Here is a 21023-nt window from a genome sequence, read left to right as displayed (position 1 = left end):
TACGTGCGCGCGGGGGCAGTGCAGGGCGCAGTCCCGCTCACGACGTGGTGCTGGTCACCACGGAGTCTTCCTCCAGAAAAATGCCCCTCTCAGCAGCCTCGTCCAGAATTCTGGATCGTCTCTTGATCTCATTCTCGTAGTATCTGTTTTGGAACTTGATGAGCTGCTTATCGGCATAAAACACCGCACCCATGGAGATCCAGGAGCAGTGGTAAAAGACCCGGACCTGAGTTCTTACATTGCGGTACACAGTCGAAAATCTGCGTAAAAGAAGTGCGGTTGTGAGACCGATGATAGCTCCCCTAAAGGCTCCAATTCCCGATGCAGTGAGGATCTATTCGTTATGTATGGTTAGTAAAGGACTTTTCATTATCTGTAACCCTTGCAGCTCGGACTTACTTCTTTGGTCAGTTCCTTGACTGTTTCGCGATCATAGTGAATAGGTTGCACACCGCCCATGGTTTACGATTGGCTACCTTGTAATGCTTCTTCACGTATGGCTCAAGCTAAACGACCAAACTAAGCGTATATTGCTGTGTTATCGGTGTTGCCTCATTTCAAGGACTCGTGACGCTTAAAAAGCTTTAGTTGTATTATATGACTATTTAGTAGGATGCACTCACATTACACGATGTTGTTCCAGAGGTTAGAAGGCTGTTGTTGGTCCTGGGAAATACCGGCAGGGGCTTGAACAGGCTCTAGCGACTCTTGGAATGTCTGTAGGAGGGAGAGAGGCCTTTGGAGCTTTCCCTGAGATTTTTCGTTATGCTTTTGTAGAATTTGAAGCCAGTCAAGAACTGTGGACGTGGCGCCCAAAAAGGAGATATCTTGGGTGGCCTGCCGGATCACGGTAGACCAGATCTCGGCGACCTGTTCGTAGCACACGTTCTTGTAATAGTTATTGCTGGCGGTAGAGAAATGCGGGAGCTGGCTCAGAAGCCCTGTGGCGGTGTCCAGCAGTTTGAGAGAATGCAGCGGGTTTTGCACCTGTGGAGGAATGCTCTCGAGTAGGCAGTCCACGAGGCAGTTGAGGAACTCGAGAAGGAACGACTTGACGCGCACGAAGGTGTAGTCGTTGAGCCCCTCGCCTGTGTCGTCTGGGAGACGGTCTCGCAGTCGGGAGTAGGGGAGGTTCGCGTAAACTTGTTCCAACTTGCCGCGTAAGAGCGTCACGTACTGGTCAAGGCCGCGTGACGGAGGTTGGAGGGCCATGAACGTGCTCTGGATCTCCGGGTGTAGCTTGACAAGCTCCAGCAGCGTCGACTGCAGCTGCGTGCGGTCCATGAGCTCCAGAGCCCTAGAGAGCGGGAGCGGCTGGCCCTGTATACCTGAGACGGCGGTCCTGCGCTTCGCTACGGCTCGGGGCCTGTTGTTGTAAGTCGGGCTGCCTCCAGAGGCTGCTTCCTCGCCGGCGAATCGCCTTTTAACCCTTGGTTTTGTAACTTTGCATGTAGAAATCGCACTGCTCGTATTTTCTGCAGTACTAGGCTTGAAACCCCAGTTGAAACCCACGGACTGGCTCATCGATGGGTCTAGGACTTGATTTTAGAAGGTTACTTTAAGCTTCTAGAGCACTGATATGTTACAAATTTTTCAGTACTGTGAGATACTGCCCTTGTTAGAAAGGTCGGGTAACACAAAAACAATGAAGAAACAACAGCATGGCGGAGCCAAGAGTCCAACTCAAGACACATTTGTATGGCTTCGTGAGCATGATGTGAGTCTTTTATTATATCAAGGGCTTTCTACGGGTCGAAAAACACCACTCTGAGGCAACTTACAATATGGTCGGCGCGTTGTTAAGACGAAAGACCCAAAACATTAGGGCATAGTATAGAATAACGCCTCAAAATCGCTGCAAATGTTATCTCAAAAGCTCAGAACCCCCCTTCTTTGACTATGCTTCCATCCTTCCTTCCAGAATAGATCACTTTATACCAAAATGTCACAAAGGCTTTCTTTTCCTTCTACGTGAAAATTTGAGATGGCGATGATTTGAGATGAGCTTGAATTAATCATACAGGAAACGGCTTCAGCAGGCTCAAGCTTAGTTTAAAGACCGATCAACGAGATGTCAGAGTACCCCAGTGAGCAGGAGCATCAAACCGGGGACCAGATCCCTGAGGAAGAGTTCATCACAAACCAGGAAGTGGACCAAGAAGTGGTGTTGGACGACAACGACAACGATGGGGACTTTCCAGTGGACGAGGACGACCTAGAAGAAATTGACGGCGCCGGCGAGGATGCGGAGGATGAGGAAGACACGATAGAGATTGACATGTCCAACAACTCGATCGCGTACTTCGACAAACACACGGACTCGGTCTTCTCTATTTTTGCCCATCCCACATTGCCCTTGGTGTGCAGCGGTGGTGGCGACAACACAGCGTACCTGTGGACGTCGCACTCGCAGCCTCCCAAATTCGCGGGTTCAATTGCGCATTCGGAATCCGTGATCGGCGGCGGCTTTACCCCGGACGGCCAGTTTTTGATCACTGCAGACATGAACGGCCAGATTCTAGTTCACAAGGCCTCGAACGGCGGTGCAAAGTGGAAGAAGTGCGCAGAACTGCAAGAAGTGCAGGAAGTTGTGTGGATTAAAGTGCATCCCACTGTGTCAGGCGTTTTTGCATTCGGTTCCACAGATGGTTCTGTGTGGTGCTACCAAGTTGACTCCCAGAGCGGCGAACTCGAGCAGATTATGAGTCAGTTCGTGCACCAATCCGATTGCACTATGGGCGAGTTCATTAATGTGGAGCAGGGCGACGCAAACTTGTCGCTGGTTACTTGCTCCTTGGACAGCACAATCATAGGTTGGAGCTGTTACACAAACCAGCAGATCTTTAAGGTCACAAGCTCGGAGATAAGGGGCTACGAAGCGCCTTGGGTTTCGCTCGCCAAGGCACCTGTGTCCATGACTAAAAACACCCCAGTAGTAGCGTGTGGTGCCAACAACGGTACAATGGCGATCCTGAATTGCAGCAATGGTGCGGTTTTGCAGCTCAGCATTGTGATTGAGTTGCAAGCTGATCAGGACGAACTGGATGCTTCGATAGAATCCATCGCATGGTCAGAGAAGCTGCCGTTGATGGCAGTTGGGCTAGTGTCAGGCGAGGTTTTGCTGTACGACGCGCTGACCTGGAGAATAAGACGTAAGTTTGTGTTGCCGGATTCCGTAACAAAGCTACAGTTCGAGGACTCGGCAGCCACCACTCTATTAGCTTCTTGCATAAACGGAAAAGTGTACCAATACGACGCGAGGACAGGCTCAGAGAAGTTTGTGTGCGTCGGTCACAACATGGGCGTCCTGGACTTTGTACTGATTGAGAACGGAAAGAAACTGATAACAGCTGGCGATGAAGGAGTGTCACTGGTTTACCAACTGCCTTAGATAGACAAAATACATACCTCAGTCGAACATGCTTAGTATAAGCCGAAGGCGCTTACTTACTTAAAAACTTTTTAACCTTGGCCTCGACCAGTTTGTCCACTAGGATTGCTAAGGGCGAGTGCTCATTGCTGATCTGCTCCTGGAGTTGCAAGACAACTTGTTTTTCGATGACTTTTCCAGTTAAGTCGACTTCAATGTTGACCTCGTCTCCAACAGTTTTCAGCGGCATAACAACCTTTTCTTGCGTGTGTTTGATCATGGCGATGTAGAAGGTTCCATCGGGCTCCACCTTTGTGATAGTCAGCGAGGTTCCGTCGATGCAAATAAATCCCTTTTCCACTATGTACTTCTCAAACTCCTTCTCGTGAAGTTTGAAACCAAAGACAATGGAGTTGCCTTCTGCGACGCGGGAAACTACTTTCGCAGTCCCATCGATGTGTCCCTGGACGTAGTGCCCACCAAACCTGACGTCCTGACCAACGGCTCTTTCCAAGTTAACTTTCGAGCCGGGTTGCCACGATGCAACGTTGGTTCTCCGCAGGGTTTCTGGCGAGATACCAACTTTGAAACTGTCGGATGAGTACTCTGTGACTGTTAAGCAAATCCCATTCACTGCGATCGAGTCCCCTATGTGGCAGTCTCCTAGAATGGGGGAAGCATCTTTTACAGTGACAGACACACCTCCGCCGCCACTATGGGTTGTATCATACTCTTTGTACTCGGCAACAGTGCCGATTAGTTCAACGATACCTGTAAACATGCTTCTTGGTGTTATTTCTCAGGGTCCAGTTAATGAGAAGCTCAACCCAAGATGATAAATACTAGATAATTGTTAAGAATCCCGCTCCGTACAAAAAAAATAGGAACAGAAGGTTTTGATACTGGGTGCTGAACTAGCAGGCCTCGTGCTCGGGTCAGGAGCCCGCGATGCTCGTACCTCCTCAGGCGCCTGGTCATTTTCGGACTGGCGGCCGTAGAACTACCACTTTTCAGGATACAATCTTCCAGTTACAACTGACGCTATAGGTTAGAGACGCATCATGCGCTCCAGAGGACCCGCGTTGACGTAATCCGGCCAGGAAGCCAGCTCTATTCCTTTTGAATCTCAAAGTTGGACCAACACAATCTTATGTACAATCTATAAGCGTATCGCCTTAAAAACTCGGCCGTCACTGGCGCTTGAGCTGATCTAGTTTTTTCAAATTGCTCTGTATTTCGTGAATCACTTGCTTGCGTCTGCTTTTGAGCTTGGCCTTGAGCTCGGGCTCCACCTCTACGAGATCAACGCCGTCCAACTCAATGACCAACTTCAGTAGCATCTCGTTGTAGTAGTTGAGTTGATACTGGTCCTTCTCAGACTTGGCGTCGTAATTTTTGGCAAGGCGATCTAGTCCTTCTTTATATTCGTTGACAAATTTCTGATGCACGCCTTCGATCTGCTCCTCCAAGGTCAACGGCTTGCGCTGCACACTGCGCTCCGGATTTTTAGCCTTCTTGCCTTTAGATTTATGCGACTTCTTGGGCTTGCTGCTCTTTGAGGGCTTGAACACTAGCACCAATAGCAGAGCTCCTACTGCCGTTGCAGTGTAGATCATTGCCATATTGTCATTTCTAAGCTTCCTGACCCAGGGTTCAAGTGAAGACGTCACATAGTCCTTAGTAGGCTTCACGGTTGGTGACTGCAGCCAGCTCCGAACCATATCCATCTTCCTTTGATGGTTTGTTTCGATCCTCGTGTATCAACAACATACGTGGATTTCAAGAACATCACCAAACTAAAAAACGGACTCTCTAGGTGAAAATCGCTGAAAGCTGACAGAAAAAGCCGCCAGAAGGGCCCAACATGGGTGTAAACTCGCGACGGAACAACACACATTCAACAATACCTACGGCTCTAGAAGAACCAAAGTCGCGCTCAAGCGCCTGTTATTGAACGCTATGGCTTGGTGATGAGCCGTTGTATGTGATTCTGAACACTATCAAGCTGATGTCCGGTGATAATTACGAATGAACTGACTCCTAAGTGAAGTAATCAAACTCTTGCGTTGATTAAGGACACCCAGTGGCGCTTCGAGTGTGCTTAAGGGACCCTACTGTGTTCACAATGCCAACTTCTACCTCTGAGGCGTCAACCCAGGTTTCGGACCAGTTGAACGCTCTCAAGTACACCCTATTAGGGGATACCTTCGCGAAATGGAATTTGATGGTTTCGGGACAAGACGTTATCGAGAAGGTAGTGGACGTCGCTTCGTGTGGTGGTAATCTAGCAGTTGAAGCCTTGGATGTCCTGCTGAGCTTTCTGAACTTTAGTAATGAGATTAAGGCTGAGATGGGGCCTCGATACTATGAAGTTGTCACGAACATCACCCAAAAATTGCAGATTTCATCTGCAGACCCCGACATCATCCTTCTAAGAAAATTGCAACTGGCGAACATCTGCGCTGGGGACTACGAGCCCGCTTCTATGGTAGCGGACTTACAAACTTGCTTTCTGGATGTTGTTAAGTATAAGCGCCGGCGCTTTCTCTCATCAAAGCATCGCATGGCAATTATAGTGGAGCTACTTGCGTGCCTCTCTAAGAACGATGGTGGACTGGAGCCGGAGGTGAAGCCCGCTACACAGCAGTTATTACTAGACTTTACACGCAAGTACGCAGACCAGCTAAGCTTTCGGTACCTCTTCGAAAAAAAAGCCGATCACAGCCATGCTTCAAACTTGCAAGATTATGATCCGCTCAGAAATCCGGGTATCGGCAGCAAGCTCACCATGCCGCTGCAAACGTGCCCGAACCAGGTTGACATCTATGACCCTCTAGACCGTCCAAGTTTTGCTTTCTCACTCAACGTCTATCTACGGATGCTTGAGTCGTCTTCAGCAGCCTTCCTTGAAACAAATAATCTTTGGGAATGCGGCCCCTTCGTCCTTTTGACATCAAGCTTTCTGAAAAGCGATGACCTCGTTCTGAAGTGCTGCGCTCTTAGATTCTTTGCGTACCCTTACATTTGTCGACAGGAGCTGGAACTTAAACGCGAGCCTTTAGAGTTGTGGCTGCCTCACCTCGTAGAGTGCTTTAATTATGACAATATACCCTGGTGGTTCGACCCTTTTGATACTCTCATACGCCTTGTTGACCACTACAATGAAACGACGCCACTTAACAACCCAGTCTCTAACTTTTTATTTGATACAAAAACAACAAACGGTATTGTCCGCTTGTTAGCAGGGTTTTTAAGCCTTGAGCAGCAAAACGGGAGTACAATCGATATTGTATTCAAGCTAATAAAGCTGTGCGCGTCCCTCACGAGTTTTGATGAGAAGACGCGGAAGCTTCTTCTCGTGGACAAAGCAATACTTTACCATGCAGAATCAGGTCTTCAGTCACATCTGAATTTACTCAAACGCTTTCTTAGTCATAAGGACCAGCATCTAGATGAACTCAAAGACGTGACTGTTCCACCCATTTATGACAGTGGCCTAACGTTATCATGGATCCTGCTTCTTAAGTCTTTCTCCAGAAGCGTTACTGCGCTGAGGACATTTTTGAAGCGCAATAAACTTGCCAGCCTACTGCTAGAGCTAGTGAAGGTCATTTTTTCGCTAACTAAAAGTTACAATTTTGATGGTGAACAGCTCATAAAGGCAGAAATCCAAATTATGAGTGCCGCGCTAGGAGTTTTGTCCAACTTTGTCGTCGAATTTTCGAACTTGCAGTCCTTTGTCATCGAGAATGGAGTCATGGACATTGTGGGGAGCATTCTTAAGGACCCTTTTTTCAATGACAAAATCGGTGGAAGCGCCGAGATGCCATACTGCGCTGCTTCACAAATATCTACTGCTGGAGTGCAGACAAACGCTCTGTGGGTTTTGAGACACCTCATGTATAACTCGCACAATGATGAAAAGCTAGAGCTTTTATCGATTATTCCTATGGAGGTTATTTTGCAGTTTGTGAATAACCGAAACTGGCTGGTCCAAGAGCAATGCTTTCAGCTCCTGAGGAACCTGACTTGCAATTCCAGGAGAGTGGTGAACATGTTACTTGAAAGTTTCAGCGATTCTGACTCGTCGCTTGACAGCAGCAAAAGCGGTGGCCGCATTGAGTCCACATACTTATTCGAATTCCTTGCCCACAAGCTCAAGATGCTTGATTCAAATGATTTGAATCAGCGGAAAACTCTCGAGGGCGTTCTATATGTCATTGTGAACATCACTGCGACTAACGAGAACAAAAGACAGCTTGTTATTGAGCAGGATGAGTTACTGCGATTGATAAAGTCTATCCTCGCTGAAAACGCGGAAAGCGACCACACAGCGCATTCCAAAACTGACATTCAAATTGCCTCTCTCTGGATACTTACCAATCTAATATGGGCCTCTACTACCTCGAACTTCCACATGCATGCGACAGAGCCGCACTCAGTCATGGACTTAGACGAAACCAACCCCACCAGATCTGGTGGAAGCGAAGATATGCAACAAAACAAGACGCAGTCTCAAGAAAGCGACGACCCCTACGATGAAGATATGAGTGATTCATTCAAGGAAGACGATGAAGAAAATCAGGATGAAGAAGGCGGAGGAAGTTCTCCTTTCGCGGACAATACGGGATTAATTGACAGGTTCGAAAGAGACAAACAAGTTCGTGGTGCTAGCAAGCTCAAAATATCGGCTGCCGAAAGATGCTCCAAGTTGGTTAAAATGGGGTTTTATGATATTGTTAAGCTAAAGACCCTTGACACTCAGCTGCGAGTCCGTGAACAGGCTAAATTGTTATTATTCCATATGGAGCTACTTCGTAAAGGCGTTCAGGAATGAATCTTTCGAAAAATCACATGACTGTGTTTTGATAATTTCATGTGACTCCGTGATCTTGTGGCTTTATTATCGAAGTGAGAGCCGGCCTCGAAAAGACCAGACTTAGAAACCAAGTGTGATGGTCTCAAACGTGGATTCGTATATATTCGAGTGAGTAGTTTAAAGTCCATCAAAACCACTAGTTGAAGTTTCGAAGCAGAAAACAGGTACATCTACTCGGAACATGGGTCTCGAGTTCTCAACAAATCCCTTCGGGATACCTTCAAACTGGAAGGAAAGTAACGCCTACACCACGCCGGTTACCGCCATTTCTTCGGTTTTGGCCGGAAACCTGGAGAGCGTTTTCAGTTACAAAACATTCTCAGAGCCAGACCTTCTGGATGGCGCTTTGAAAAAGTGGTCGTCGAAAGGTTACACTACGTTGCAGTTCGAGGAGCTTCAGTTGAGATCCGGAGCCGGCCTTGCACCCCTCGGTTTTGCTAGAGGGAGCGGGCACAGCTCTCTATATGGTATTATAACTCCGGGATACGGCTTGAGCTACTTTGCGAACGCATTCACGCGTGAAGCTGAGACGAAGAATCGGTTTCTATTCAACGTGGGCGCCTTAGAGTACAACGAGGAATCTGGACAGGTTGCTAGTGATTTTGTGACCCCTGTCAAAATTGCCGCGTCCATGGGACTGCCTGTTGTGTCACCAACTTCGGTGAAAGAGGTTAAGCATACAGCGCTACTGGCCATTGCACTTGCTAAATTTGGGAAGCCTATTGGCGCTGTCAATCTATTCGATGGTGCCAATTACGCCAAGACTGTCTTAAATATTGATGAGCAAGAGAGCCAGGACATTATTGGCGAGCTTTCGAGCTCTTTGGTTGTTGGGTCTACTTTTGACCAGATTTTGGACAAGTTCAATGAGGTGTCCTCGGCGAAGCTGCACAACTTTGATTATCATGGTGACGAGAATGCCGAGACAGTTTTCGTGACGTTCGGCTGTGTTGAATCAGAACTCTTTAGCACAAGTCTCAGAGGAAACACCAACAACGTCGGACACATTGCCATCAGAATTCCTTTGCCTTTTGACACTGAGAAGTTTGTGGCCCAGATACCAAAATCGGCGAAAAACCTTGTCGTCATTGGCCAGTCTTTGGACGGCCAGTCCCCAACGACTCTGAAGTCCCAGATCTCGGCTGCGCTATTCTTTCAAAAGGCCAAGACGGTCAAGGTTTCTGAATACTTATACCTTCCATCATTTGTCTGGTCAGCTGATGCGGTAAAGCAAGTGGTCTCTACATTTGCGCCGGAGTTCAGTTCTTACGTGTCTCACCAAGCTGAGAATTTTATTTATTGGGCATCGGACTCGAGTGTCAACCTTGATGTTGCTTCCAGGCTAGTTCATGCTTTATCTTTGGTTGATAACCGCGAGGTTTCCTTTAGAACAAAATTTGATAACAACGCCAATGGTGGAGTCTTCCAAGCCCAGTTTTCATCAGGAAAACAAAGCGGTTCTCACGTTTTTTCTAACATCGATTCCGCTAATGTCGCTGTCGTGGAGAATTTGTCCATTCTCAACGCGTTTGACGTAGCAAAAACAGTTGACAACAATGGTGTAGTTCTTATTATCACTGAGAAGTCCATTAAAGACAAAGACCTTTCTGATAGTAAGGTTCTTGCAGAAGAACTTAAAATTCCTATCAGCTTCTTGAGACAGGCGGTTGATAAGAACCTTTTGCTGGCATTCCTAGATACTGAGACTATTGGAGACAAAGAAGAAACAAAGGGGAGAACTGCGTCTTTTGTAACCCAAGCTGCCTTTTGGAAATATGCGTACAAGCTATCTGTGGCAGAAAGTGTTCGTCGTATTTGGAGTTCTGCGGGCTCAGATATTGAACTTCTGGCTGCCGTGCTGTCAGAGACGATCACGACCGCTTTTGAAGTGGGTCTACACGAGGTGCCTGCGGAGAAATTGAGTAAATCGATCCCTGAAGTCTCTCCAGAAAAGGATGAAGAGGGACCGCTGCCCTCACTTTTAACTGAAACATGTTTCAAGCCTAATCCAAGAAAGTCTGAAGAGCACAGTGAGGTCGAGCTCTCGAGCAAGGCAAGCGTCGCTCAACAACTGAGCTTCAAGGAAGCTTTTGCTACTGAAAGTTCTTTAAGGCCTGATCTACCAATGAAAAACTTCATCGTCAAGGTGAAGGAGAATAGACGTGTAACTCCCGATGACTATGATAGATACATCTTCCACATTGAATTTGATATCACTGGAACTGGTCTGACATACGGTATTGGGGAGGCTCTCGGTGTTCATGCGAGAAACAACCAGCCGCTTGTTAGGGAGTTTTTGGAAAGCTACGGGTTGAGTGAGAATGATATCATTCAAGTGCCTAGCAAGGAAGATCACGATGTTTTGGAGAGTAAGACAGTTCTGAAGGCTTTTACAGAAAACCTTGATCTGTTTGGTAAACCACCAAAAGCTTTCTATCAATCCTTGATAGATTTCGCGTCCAACGAAGACGAGAAGAGGAAGCTTGAGGAGCTTGTTTCACCAGAAGGCGCGGTGCTCTTGAAAAAGTACCAAGACGTCGAGTATTACACTTACGCAGATATCTTTAAGCTATTCCCCTCTGCGAGACCTGGTATCACAGACCTGGTAAGAATAATTTCCCCACTCAAGAGAAGAGAATATTCGATCGCTTCATCTCAAAGAGTCCATCCTAACGAAGTCCATCTTTTGATTGTCGTCGTTGACTGGATTGATAACAAGGGCCGCAAGCGTTTTGGGCAATCTTCAAAGTACTTAGCCGAACTACCAGTTGGCGCAGAGCTCGTTGTTAGTGTTAAGCCTTCTGTCATGAAGCTACCCCCATCTCCTCAACAACCCGTGATTATGAGTGGTCTCGGTACTGGTTTAGCTCCTTTCAAAGCTATTGTCGAGGAGAAGTTTTGGCAAAAGCAGCAGGGTCATGATATTGGAAAGGTTTTCCTATTCCTCGGTTCGAGACACAAAAGAGAAGAGTACCTCTACGGTGAACTATGGGAAGCTTACAAAGATGCAGGCATTGTTACACATATTGGTGCAGCGTTCTCTAGAGACCAACCTCACAAGATTTACATCCAAGATAGAATCCGTGAAGCGCTAAAAGAATTGCAAACAGCACTTATTGACGAGAAAGGCTCTTTTTACTTGTGCGGCCCCACATGGCCTGTTCCTGACATTACAAAAGCTTTACAAGATATCATTAAGGCGGACGCAGACGAAAGAGGCGAAAAAGTTAACTTGGATGAGGCTATTGAAGAACTGAAGGAGACTTCGCGTTATATCCTAGAAGTTTACTGATCTTTTAGAAAAGTTGAATCATTTTCTCATGACATCGAGATATGGTTATGTGATAATCTTTCTACTCTTTCTGTCGCCCATTGTATACTTAGTATTTCGTACTTTCTACATAGCGCTGACAACTGATGTCCCATCCTGAAATCTTGTTTTGAAGACGCGGTTTGCGTTAGTAAACATACCTTCCTTTAGAGAGACAACAATAAACTGTGAGCCTTTGAATCTCGTTTTAATCAAGTGGCCAATGTTCTGAGTGTGGCTCAGATCAAGAGCAGCATCAACCTCGTCGAGAATGTACATTGGCGCTGGCTTAAATTGTAATAAAGCCAAAATTAAAGAGAGTGCAATAAGAGACCTTTGGCCACCTGATAGTTCAACTAAACTTTCCTTCCATATGTTTCCAAGCTGTATTTTGACCTCAAGACCCTCCGTAACATCCTTGCCTTCTAACGGCACTAGCTTCGCAAACGAATTCGGGAGAAGTTCACTAAATACCTGCCCAAAGTCCACAGTCACTTTTTCCCAGGTTTTGATCAGGGTCTCGCGCTTGTATTCATTCAGTTTGGCTATAGTGTCTTGAATTTTTGTTTTGTCTTTCTCAATAGTAGTTATCATTGTTTTCAAGGCAGACTCCTTTTTCTCGACACTCTCGATCATACTCATGATATTAGGGTTAACTTTTCTTTTCATGTTGTTGAACTTTTCACCTAGTTGCTCGGCGCGTTGGCGGTATTCCGCCAAGTTTATCCCTTGGTTTTGAACTACGATACTTGACACCAATCCTTCATCGGCTAACCACTGTTCCTCCCGGAGTAAGAGCTGGATGCGTTCTTCAACTGAGTGGGTACTGTTTGCGAGTTTGCTGACTTCGTTTGAAAGTTTTTTCAATTCAACTTCGTCATTTTTAAGACCTTCACCTTTTGTTCTCAGTAGATCTGCAAGTACTCTCATTTCCTCATCAATTTCGTACAATCTTTTTTTCTCTTCAAGTACCTCGGCTTTTGTTTCACTTAACTGTCCTGAGGTCAATTCGAGGTTCCCTTCAACTTGGACCCTTTTCTCGTCAAGTTCTTTAGAAACTTCGAGTGACTCCTTGATCCCATCACGAGCTGATGAGATATCAGACTTTAGTTGATCCATTTTTAGCTGTAGAGTTTGATTTACATCCTCCTTTTTCTCAAGTACGATTTTCTTTTGTTCGATTTGTTTGCTTATACTTGTCACTTCGTTTTTCAGCTCATCTAATTTCGAGCCCTTATCCTTACTAAACTCTTCGATGTCTTTTTCGATCCTCGAGACTTCGCCTTCAAGCCGTCTCACATCTTCGCGACCATTCTTCATCGATTCAGTACAGTTTTCAATTTCTTCCTGTATTTCCTTGTTCCTTGCTAGCAGCTGAGCCGACGGGTTATTTTCAAGGCTTCGGTTAGCAAGATGCAGCTTATGTGTAGCCAAATTGAGTTCGTTTTGCACACTTTTTGTTTTTACCGATATTTCAGAGTATTGTTTGATCCTTCCGATCACGTCTGCAAGTTTATTCTCCAAGTCGATAACTTTCTTAGATATGGAGTTGAATTTCTGAATGTCGATAAGGAAGGAACTGCTGTTATTCCTGCTCCCACCAGAAAGAGTGCCCTCTGGGTCGTAAATGTCGCCCTGTAACGTTATACTCCTAGCTCGCACTCGAGGATGGAATGTCACCTTCTTTGCAGTTTCCGCATCTTGACATATCAAGCTTGTGCCAAAAATAAATTCCATCGCTTTTGAAACCTCCTCTTCATAGCCAATCAGGTTCAAAGCAAGCTCAACATTTCCTGGAGCAAGCTCCTTGGCGGCTTTGACTGCATTTTGGTGTAAGCTTCGTGCAGATATCTTATTCAGCGGGATGATTGTTACTCTTTTGCGCAATCTTCCACGTTCTAACAGTTGTGATGCAGTACCTTCGTTATCTACTACCACATTGAAAAGTCTGCCTCCAGCACAGACTTGCAGTGCAGTGGCGCTTGAATAATTTTTCTCGTCCAGCGAAAACAGTTGAGCAGCGACACCTTTTACAGACGAGGGATTGAAATTTTCAGAGGGCTTTGAGTATGTGAACTCGATATTGGCGACTCTTCTTTTCAAGCTTTCCATTTCACTTGATAACTTGTAAATACTTTGTCTAAGAGTTGATTCCTCCTCCTTTAGTTGCTTAAAGAGATCTGGGTTAAAGCCGAGTTTCTCTAAATGCGCGTTCAGTTTCGAGCATTGCATTCGGTGCGCTTCAATCTCTTTCTTTGCTTCTTCACATATAGATTTGGCCTTTGCCAGCTTAGGCTCGTTAGCAGAAAGCTCCTTCCTCAAAAGATCTATCTTCATGCCAAACCTTTGAACTTGAACTTGCGCATCATTGAATCTTGCCTTCGCAGAACTTAACTGTAAATTGTAACCGCTCGTAGTAGCACCGGTGGAGGAAATGCCTGTTGTCAGTGTGGATAATAGCTCTTCTTTGGTTTGAAGTTGCTTCTCCAGATTGCTGACCAGGTTATTAAGTGATAAGTATTCATCCTCCGTATTTTTTGAGTGTGTGGTATTCTTTTCTAGAGATGATTCATAGTCGCAGATACTTCTTTCGAGGCTTTCGCGTCTAACATTTTCTTCATTCAAATTGTCCGTTGTAATGGTCAGCGAGGCTTTCAGTCTCGACAAGTCGTTATTAAGTTGGTTCTCAAGTGCTTCAAGTTGACCTAACTTGCCGTTTTTCCCCATTTCGTTCCTTTTTTGAGTTCGCGCTACATCAAGATCCTCTTCGAGATTAGTCATCCCTTGCCGCGTCTTTTGAATAGCTTCCTCGAGCTGTTCAATGCGACTTTCGTTGCTCTTGAAAGTTTCTTCAAAATTCTTGCGACTTTGGGCTAATGTGCTGTAGGTGAAGGCATTTACGATTCTGGACGTTTTTTCGAAGTCGGACTGCGTCTCCTGGAATTCTAAGAATGCTCTCTTCTCATTCCTAAGTTTGTTCAACTTGGGTTCTATTTCTTCAATGAGTAAAGTCCTAATCTCCTGCAGTTTTGTTTCCTTTTTATTCATGGTTCGCTCTGCCTTTTCCCTGCGATCCTCAAACATCTTAGTACCAGCAGCTTCTTCGATTAGAGACAGTATTTCTGAAGGCTTCATATTCAGAACCTTTGTGATTTTTCCTTGCATGATCAGAAAGTTTGGATTGTTGATGTTGAGTTGAACCGATTGGAAAAGATGAAGTACAGTTTGTTGCTGAGCTCGATGACCATTAATAAGGTATTTACTTGTGCCTCCCAGAACTATTTGCCTTGTAACAGAAATCTTGGGGTAGCTCTCGAACCCAATAGGAGAGTTAGCTTTGTCGTCGTTGGTAAATACGATCGTCACACTCGCTTTGGTTACGCCCGCTTGGCCCCTCTTGTAGATGAGGTCCTGGAGATTTGATGCCCTGACTGTTGCCATAGATGAGATACCGAGTACGAAGCATATGGCATCCAGTATGTTGGACTTTCCAGATCCGTTGAGGCCGGTTATAGCATTAAACTGAGGGTCCCAGTCGGAGATCACCGTTCGTGTGGCATAGGACTTGAATCCATCTATGATGAGCTCTTCGACCTTCATTTCAAACAAGTAGAAGAAGAAAAATACCGCCCAGTTTTTGCGAAGCTCGAGTATGTGGTGGCAAGGCTCAGGTGTTGTGTTGACGAGTTAACGCTCGAGTTACTTGGTGGAACTGTTTGTTTACGAGCTCGATTTTCAACAATGAATGATCTCTACGAGCTCCCGAAAATTGATGCGAATAATACCTTCTTTCGAAGCTCAGATCGCAAACAGGTCGAGGAGCAGGCCTCAAGGGCGACACTTAGGCTTATAAGCCTTGATATACACAAGAAGAGATAAAGACTTTAAACATTGATTAGCTTTTTCATTGTTTTACGATGTGACCAAATGTTAGATACAAAATACGACAGAAACCAGTAACATTTCTAAATACTCTAATCTTGGGTCTTTTGAGAACCACGCAACAAACCAGTTCTTCTGGCGGCGATCAAACCAACCTTTTGACCTGGAACAGCGCCTCTAGAGATGGTAGAAGCCTTACCAATATGTTGATGGTTACCACCACCGTGAGGGTGGTCAACAGGGTTCATGGCAACACCACGGGTCTTTGGCCAAGAGTTTCTCTTGACTCTGTACTTGTGGAAAGCACGGCCAGCCTTCAGCAAAGGCTTGTCAACTCTACCACCACCAGCGACGACACCGATGACACCTCTAGCAGAGGAGTTGATGATCTTCTTGGCACCAGAAGGAAGTCTGACTCTGGTCTTGTTCTCGTCTGGGTTGTGGCCGATGACGATAACGTAGTTACCGGAGGCTCTGGCCAAAGCACCTCTGTCACCAGGCTTCTCCTCGACGTTGGAGACAATGGTACCTTCTGGAACGGAACCCAAAGGCAAGATGTTACCGACGTTCAAAGAGGCCTTAGCACCGGCGTAGATGAACTGACCAGTGTGCACACCCTCGTTGGCGATGAAGGTCTCCTCACGCAACTTGTACTTGTATGGGTCACGGAAGACAACCTTAGCCAATGGGGCACCTCTACCAGCGTCGTGAACGATCTGCTTCACGACACCACGGATGTAACCATGACGCTCGGCGAAGTCCAAAGTTCTCAACTTGGCAGCACCTTGTCTCAATCTGGTGTGGGAGGTGAAGATAGAACCAGCACCCTTTCTTTGGTTACGAATAACTCTACCTGTGAGTGGGTTAGTACATGAGCGAGCATGTATGTGTGCGAGCGCAAGCGTGCCCCGTGAGCATGTTGTTGTTCGGCCTGGTCCTCTAGGTTGCAGTCCGAGCAAAATACAAGCGTTTCACCGCATTGTAAGCGCCACCCGCTGGTGCTTTGTCTGTCTCTTCTGTTCCATCATATCGGATCTTTCAGCTTCAACATCTCATCGTACCTGGAAAGCCCTGGAATCTCCATCACTCAAGAGCTCGGACGCTCCTAAACTCCCGTGCTGCTTGCGCTGCCTTCTATTGATGTCACCAACATACCCATTGCTTATTGATTTCTGGTTTGTCTGACCCTCTTCAAACGTGTGTACCAGACCTATCTGTCTATACTAAGTTCAAAATTTTGGAAAACTTACCAGGCATTGATGCCCCGTGAGCCTGCGCGTCCGTCGCCCCTGAGCGGCTGCGTAGGGAGCCTAGTGGGGGCTCGCCTGCCTAGGATTCGCACACTCCGGTGGGAGGAGGAAGTTTCCCAGGCAGAGCCTCTGCCTAGCGCGCAGCGTCCACGGCAGGAGCGCTGGGGAGCCAGAGCAGCGCCCTGCCTAGCTCGCGTGATGCTGTGCGTGGAGGAGAATTCCATCGGCACAATCCGCAAGAATTATCGACTCAGTTTTATTCCTTGGATGTTTGGGTTTCGAGCAGTCAAAGACAAATGATGTGATATTGTACGGCGCATTAGATATGTCACACGTGATACGTACTCGAAGGTTAAAGTCATATACAGAAGAGCTTGTCATGACGGCCTAGCTTTTGGTTAACAGACGGAAGTGGGCATAATAAAGTGGGAATGTTTAAAACTTTGTAGAAGGAGCGTCAGTGGAATATTATTGCAAGCGTAGATTAATCTTGTCACATGCCGGATGCAACCGCGGGCCTGGTTTTTCGACGGCGTGGAAGCATTGGGACCAGTTGATGCCTCACGCCTTTATGCCTGGCTTATTATCCCCAGGTTTTTCGTACTTGCATTACTCAAAAACTATCGTCACATTTGCTCTACAGAAGCTTTCCTCTTCAAGTTGATCCGGGCAGACGTGCGCTCTCATCTGCTCTCATGACAGGAGAACTCTTGTATATATATTACTAGGTTTTTTCGGATCACTATTACAAGTTCTGACGCCGGGAACGAGTTGCGCAATGGGAAAGACGCGAAGGCGGTTCCAGCCGCCGACCGTTGGCATAATTGTCAGTTGCCATTCCTTCTATTATCCTACGTAGCTACTGCAAAAAATAATACCTGCCCTCTACGCCGTGGCGGCCACGTCGTCGGGCGTTTCCGCAGCGGGGATCTCTGCCTCTTGCTGGCGATGTTCCTCCATGGCCATTGCGTGCTCGGCGATTTGCCGCGTTTGCTGTTGAATCTGCTCGAGCTCAAGCTTTCTCGCAGCTGCATGCTGAACCTCCTCAACCTTGGACAGCCGCGCAGGCCTCAGAGTTATTTTCTTACCCATCAAACGACGGGTCCCCAGAGTCTCAATCGCGTTGGCAAGCTCGGCCTCCCCGCCAAGCGTCACAAGTGCTGCTGTGAAGCGGCGGTGGAAGTACACTTTGCGTCGCGAGCCGTTGGTTCTGTAGACGTAGATGTCCTGCGGTTGGTAGTCCGCAAAAAACTCGCGCAGTTCCACGTCTGTGACCTTGGAGGGCAAATACGCACAGTAGACAGTATCCTTCGACGTTGGCTCTTCTGCAGGGGCGGGAGGTTGTGGCTGCTGCGCGTCTTGAGGCGCCGCATCTGGGTTTTCTTCCGCCTGCGGAGCCGGCACCTTGCGTTTCTCCTTCCTGCGCTCAGCGCGGGCACGAGGCGAGTATGGGACGTACATTTTAATCTTCAGCGTGCGCTCCCGAAGCTGTTTGCCGTTGAGGTTTTCTACCGCTTGAAGCGCGTCTGCGGCGGATGCGAAGTCTGCATAGCCAATTCCCAATGGACGTACTGTGCTGTTCCGAAATCCACGCACGGTCTGGCTAGGAATCAGTACAGAAACAACACGAAACTCCTGCAAGAACTGCTCCAGCTCTTCTTCCGTGGTGCTAAAATCTAAGTTGGATATATATATCCGCTTGGTCTGGGGTTCGGCGGAACCGCTCAAGGCGGCTGCGGGGTTTGGTTGCGTAGGGCTCATGACTGGTGGCGTTTAGTTACTGTTATACGGTGCTTGCTCCAGCTTTTGATTGTTGACACAGGTGGCTTCCATTTGTCTTTGTGATGTGCTAATTGCACTACAGCGTCACAAAAACTGTCGCCGGCCAATATCTGGCGCAGACGCGCGACACATGCGTAAAAATGACACGACTTGAAGATGAATCTAGAGATATGTAAAATTACAGAGTATTTTAGGTCAATTCCGCGAGGAACATCGAATCTCAGACTTATTTCTTCTCGGCACGCTTGGCGGCCAAGGCCTTGGCGGTACCGTGCAAGGCGTGCTTGTGGTTTCTTCTGAACTTGGCGTCAACACCCTTCAAGGATGGGTACTTGTAGGTCTTAGGCTTCTTGATGCCGTTTCTGTGAGCCTTTCTAGATTGGTTGTGAGCGGTATGGTTCTTGGACTTGGACATTTCTGCGAAAAAAGTTAGTAAAACAGCAGCGGCCTCAAGGACGCGAGACGAGATAAAGAGGCGCTTGAGAAGCTTTCAGTAGCCGGGCGCAAATCAGTTCGGCACGCTCGCGGCAGACGTCAGCTTGCTGTGTCTGCTGCGAAACACACTGCCTGACAATGCTCAAACCCTGTTCATACGCGCCTGCCTCGTCGAGCAATCCCACGCACCCATCATGATGGCTACATTCACATATGAACTGCGCTTGTGCCCCTGAGTATGCGCACCTCGTTTTTCCTGCGGCTTAGAGGTTCGGGTCGGTCTTCAAAAACGGGCCAACGGGCCTGGAAAGCGTAACTCCCAGCGCTCTCTCCTATGTCATCGTACTCGTTTCGTCCTGTATCGTATCCCACGCGTATTGTACGTACCGTTCGATAACTTTCTCTGCTGGACCAGCCGGCTATCCACTAGAGGTCAAGTTTGTCTATATGTGGCGAAATCATCATACTCTGGCGACGCCAGAGGAGCCGGCGCTGCTTGCCTGGGCCCCGGCGGAGAACCAGCCGGGGGTATTTGCTCGGTGGAGCCCCGCTGGGAGCCTGCCCGGAGCCCAGCCTGGCTACTGCTGCCGCCATGCATGCTAGGCGGAGCCGCTCCGCCTAGCGCAGCCCCAGGCGCAGGCGGAAGCTCTGCCAATGAGTTACTGACGGTGCTTTAGCCTATGAAATGATCCACTCTTTTTTTCTTGTTCAAATTTGAAGATGTCCAGGTGTGTGGGTTTAGCAGTCCTCATTTTTCGCTGATTTGAACAATGCGGCACGTGACTTAACGTCACATGCTACTCACGTGTGTGTTTTGATGTCACACCGTACGTATGGCTAGCCGCCAGGCCAATGTGACGTTTTTTTCCGTTGGCATGGCGCTTCTCTGGAGCTGTTAGGGTTCTGATCTGCAGTTTCTGAGCGATGGGAAAGCAGGCCGTCGAAAACTGTCCGTTTCTACCGCTATGTGGACGCGCCGTGTGCGCACGCCCTGCGATCAGCCCTATGTTGACAGCTCCGTAAGAATAACTCCATGTACGCACCTCTGGTAGGTACTGGATTGGAAATTCTGGAATACCACTCTTACCGCGATCGGGCTTTCAGCATGCCAGCGGCGCCCGGAGCGGCGAGTTTCGGTTGCTCACATAGTATGCTCCACTCCGGTGGCGCGGTCTGTCGCGCGGGCAGCGTTCTCTCAACTACAGTAATAAACAGGCGTTAGGGGTGTTTTTCTACAATATAATAAATACGTTGCGGATCGGGTCTTTTCGGCACGGCGATGCAGGAGGCCCCACTGGCGCAGTGACTGGGCGCGGGCCGGGCCTCTTTTGGTGTTGAGTTTCTTGTTGTTTCCTATGTTTCCGTGGCATTTCATGAGGCGCTGAGCGCAGTTCGGAGGGCGCTTACTTCAAGCGGTCGAAAAGCGTAGGCGAGACACAGCCATCGATGTAGTGCTGCAAGTGGAAGAACTCCTCCACACAGTCCTCCTTGTGCTCGGAGTCCGCGTAGCCTGGGTCCTCCTGCGCCTTGTGCACTCTCTCCACACATTCCATGTAGTGGTGGACGAGGGGCTTGGCCTCCTCTTTGTTTTTGCACTCCTCTCTCAGCGCATCCATCTGGTCGACCTGCTCCTCCTCGTCCTCGTCCTCATCTTCGTCCTCGTCTTCGTCCTCGTCCTCGTCCTCGTCCTCACCCTCGTCGCCGTCGCTCTCGCCTTCAGCCTCAGCATCGGCGTCAGCGCTCTCAGCATCGGCGGCCTCGCCCTCGGCGGCCTCGCCGTCGTCCTCTGGCTTGTCATCGTTCTCGGATTTGTCGTCGTCCGTGGACTCCTCTGCCTGCTCCTCGGCCTTGGCGACCGTAGGCACAAACGCGTCCTTCACCTCCTCCAAAAATTCGGTAATGCTGCTAATCATTCTGACTTATCGCAACCACTGTAGCCTTTCAATTGCAAACTTAGCGTTCTGACGATATACTAGGTTTAGTGCTTCCCAGCATTCAGTCTTGGTATATTACTTTCATCATACTAAATTTTTTCGAATACTATCGGCCCAAAGTTTCCTTGAGATCTTATTGGCTCAGCAGTCCGCGCCACTTAATGACAAAACGACAACCTGA

At 47.8% G+C, this 21023-nt stretch overlaps 12 protein-coding genes across 12 annotated transcripts; 3 read left to right on the top strand and 9 right to left on the bottom strand.

Annotated features, from left to right (window-relative positions):
* Positions 1-37: 37 nt before the first annotated feature.
* RCF3 (Rcf3p) lies at positions 38-459 on the bottom strand (the record flags this gene model as incomplete). The annotated part of the gene is made up of 2 exons (XM_002553652.1): positions 38-334; positions 400-459. The coding sequence occupies 2 exons, from the start codon at positions 457-459 to the stop codon at positions 38-40; spliced, it is 357 nt and encodes a 118-aa protein (XP_002553698.1).
* Positions 460-624: 165 nt separating this feature from the next.
* On the bottom strand, positions 625-1524 carry STS1 (Sts1p; the record flags this gene model as incomplete). The annotated part of the gene is made up of 1 exon (XM_002553651.1): positions 625-1524. One exon carries the CDS (start codon positions 1522-1524, stop codon positions 625-627), a length of 900 nt encoding a protein of 299 aa, XP_002553697.1.
* Positions 1525-2071: 547 nt separating this feature from the next.
* On the top strand, positions 2072-3391 carry SQT1 (Sqt1p; the record flags this gene model as incomplete). Its single annotated transcript, XM_002553650.1, has 1 exon — positions 2072-3391. One exon carries the CDS (start codon positions 2072-2074, stop codon positions 3389-3391), a length of 1320 nt encoding a protein of 439 aa, XP_002553696.1.
* A 52-nt stretch (positions 3392-3443) lies between these two features.
* RIB5 (riboflavin synthase) lies at positions 3444-4151 on the bottom strand (the record flags this gene model as incomplete). Its single annotated transcript, XM_002553649.1, has 1 exon — positions 3444-4151. One exon carries the CDS (start codon positions 4149-4151, stop codon positions 3444-3446), a length of 708 nt encoding a protein of 235 aa, XP_002553695.1.
* Positions 4152-4560: 409 nt separating this feature from the next.
* On the bottom strand, positions 4561-5097 carry SNL1 (Snl1p; the record flags this gene model as incomplete). Its single annotated transcript, XM_002553648.1, has 1 exon — positions 4561-5097. One exon carries the CDS (start codon positions 5095-5097, stop codon positions 4561-4563), a length of 537 nt encoding a protein of 178 aa, XP_002553694.1.
* Positions 5098-5495: 398 nt separating this feature from the next.
* Positions 5496-8207, top strand: VID28 (glucose-induced degradation complex subunit VID28; the record flags this gene model as incomplete). Its single annotated transcript, XM_002553647.1, has 1 exon — positions 5496-8207. One exon carries the CDS (start codon positions 5496-5498, stop codon positions 8205-8207), a length of 2712 nt encoding a protein of 903 aa, XP_002553693.1.
* A 223-nt stretch (positions 8208-8430) lies between these two features.
* MET10 (sulfite reductase subunit alpha) lies at positions 8431-11541 on the top strand (the record flags this gene model as incomplete). Its single annotated transcript, XM_002553646.1, has 1 exon — positions 8431-11541. The coding sequence occupies one exon, from the start codon at positions 8431-8433 to the stop codon at positions 11539-11541; it is 3111 nt and encodes a 1036-aa protein (XP_002553692.1).
* Positions 11542-11646: 105 nt separating this feature from the next.
* On the bottom strand, positions 11647-15159 carry SMC2 (condensin subunit SMC2; the record flags this gene model as incomplete). Its single annotated transcript, XM_002553645.1, has 1 exon — positions 11647-15159. The coding sequence occupies one exon, from the start codon at positions 15157-15159 to the stop codon at positions 11647-11649; it is 3513 nt and encodes a 1170-aa protein (XP_002553691.1).
* Positions 15160-15533: 374 nt separating this feature from the next.
* On the bottom strand, positions 15534-16600 carry RPL2A (60S ribosomal protein uL2; the record flags this gene model as incomplete). The annotated part of the gene is made up of 2 exons (XM_002553644.1): positions 15534-16294; positions 16597-16600. 2 exons carry the CDS (start codon positions 16598-16600, stop codon positions 15534-15536), a joined length of 765 nt encoding a protein of 254 aa, XP_002553690.1.
* A 976-nt stretch (positions 16601-17576) lies between these two features.
* RRT5 (Rrt5p) lies at positions 17577-18452 on the bottom strand (the record flags this gene model as incomplete). Its single annotated transcript, XM_002553643.1, has 1 exon — positions 17577-18452. One exon carries the CDS (start codon positions 18450-18452, stop codon positions 17577-17579), a length of 876 nt encoding a protein of 291 aa, XP_002553689.1.
* Positions 18453-18699: 247 nt separating this feature from the next.
* Positions 18700-18888, bottom strand: RPL29 (60S ribosomal protein eL29; the record flags this gene model as incomplete). The annotated part of the gene is made up of 1 exon (XM_002553642.1): positions 18700-18888. One exon carries the CDS (start codon positions 18886-18888, stop codon positions 18700-18702), a length of 189 nt encoding a protein of 62 aa, XP_002553688.1.
* A 1423-nt stretch (positions 18889-20311) lies between these two features.
* QCR6 (ubiquinol--cytochrome-c reductase subunit 6) lies at positions 20312-20821 on the bottom strand (the record flags this gene model as incomplete). The annotated part of the gene is made up of 1 exon (XM_002553641.1): positions 20312-20821. One exon carries the CDS (start codon positions 20819-20821, stop codon positions 20312-20314), a length of 510 nt encoding a protein of 169 aa, XP_002553687.1.
* Between the last annotated feature and the right edge of the window lie 202 nt (positions 20822-21023).

This window comes from Lachancea thermotolerans (genome assembly GCF_000142805.1).
Source record: "Lachancea thermotolerans CBS 6340 chromosome E complete sequence".
NCBI lineage: Eukaryota > Fungi > Ascomycota > Saccharomycetes > Saccharomycetales > Saccharomycetaceae > Lachancea > Lachancea thermotolerans.
This window is presented reverse-complemented; position numbering and strand designations above follow the sequence as displayed.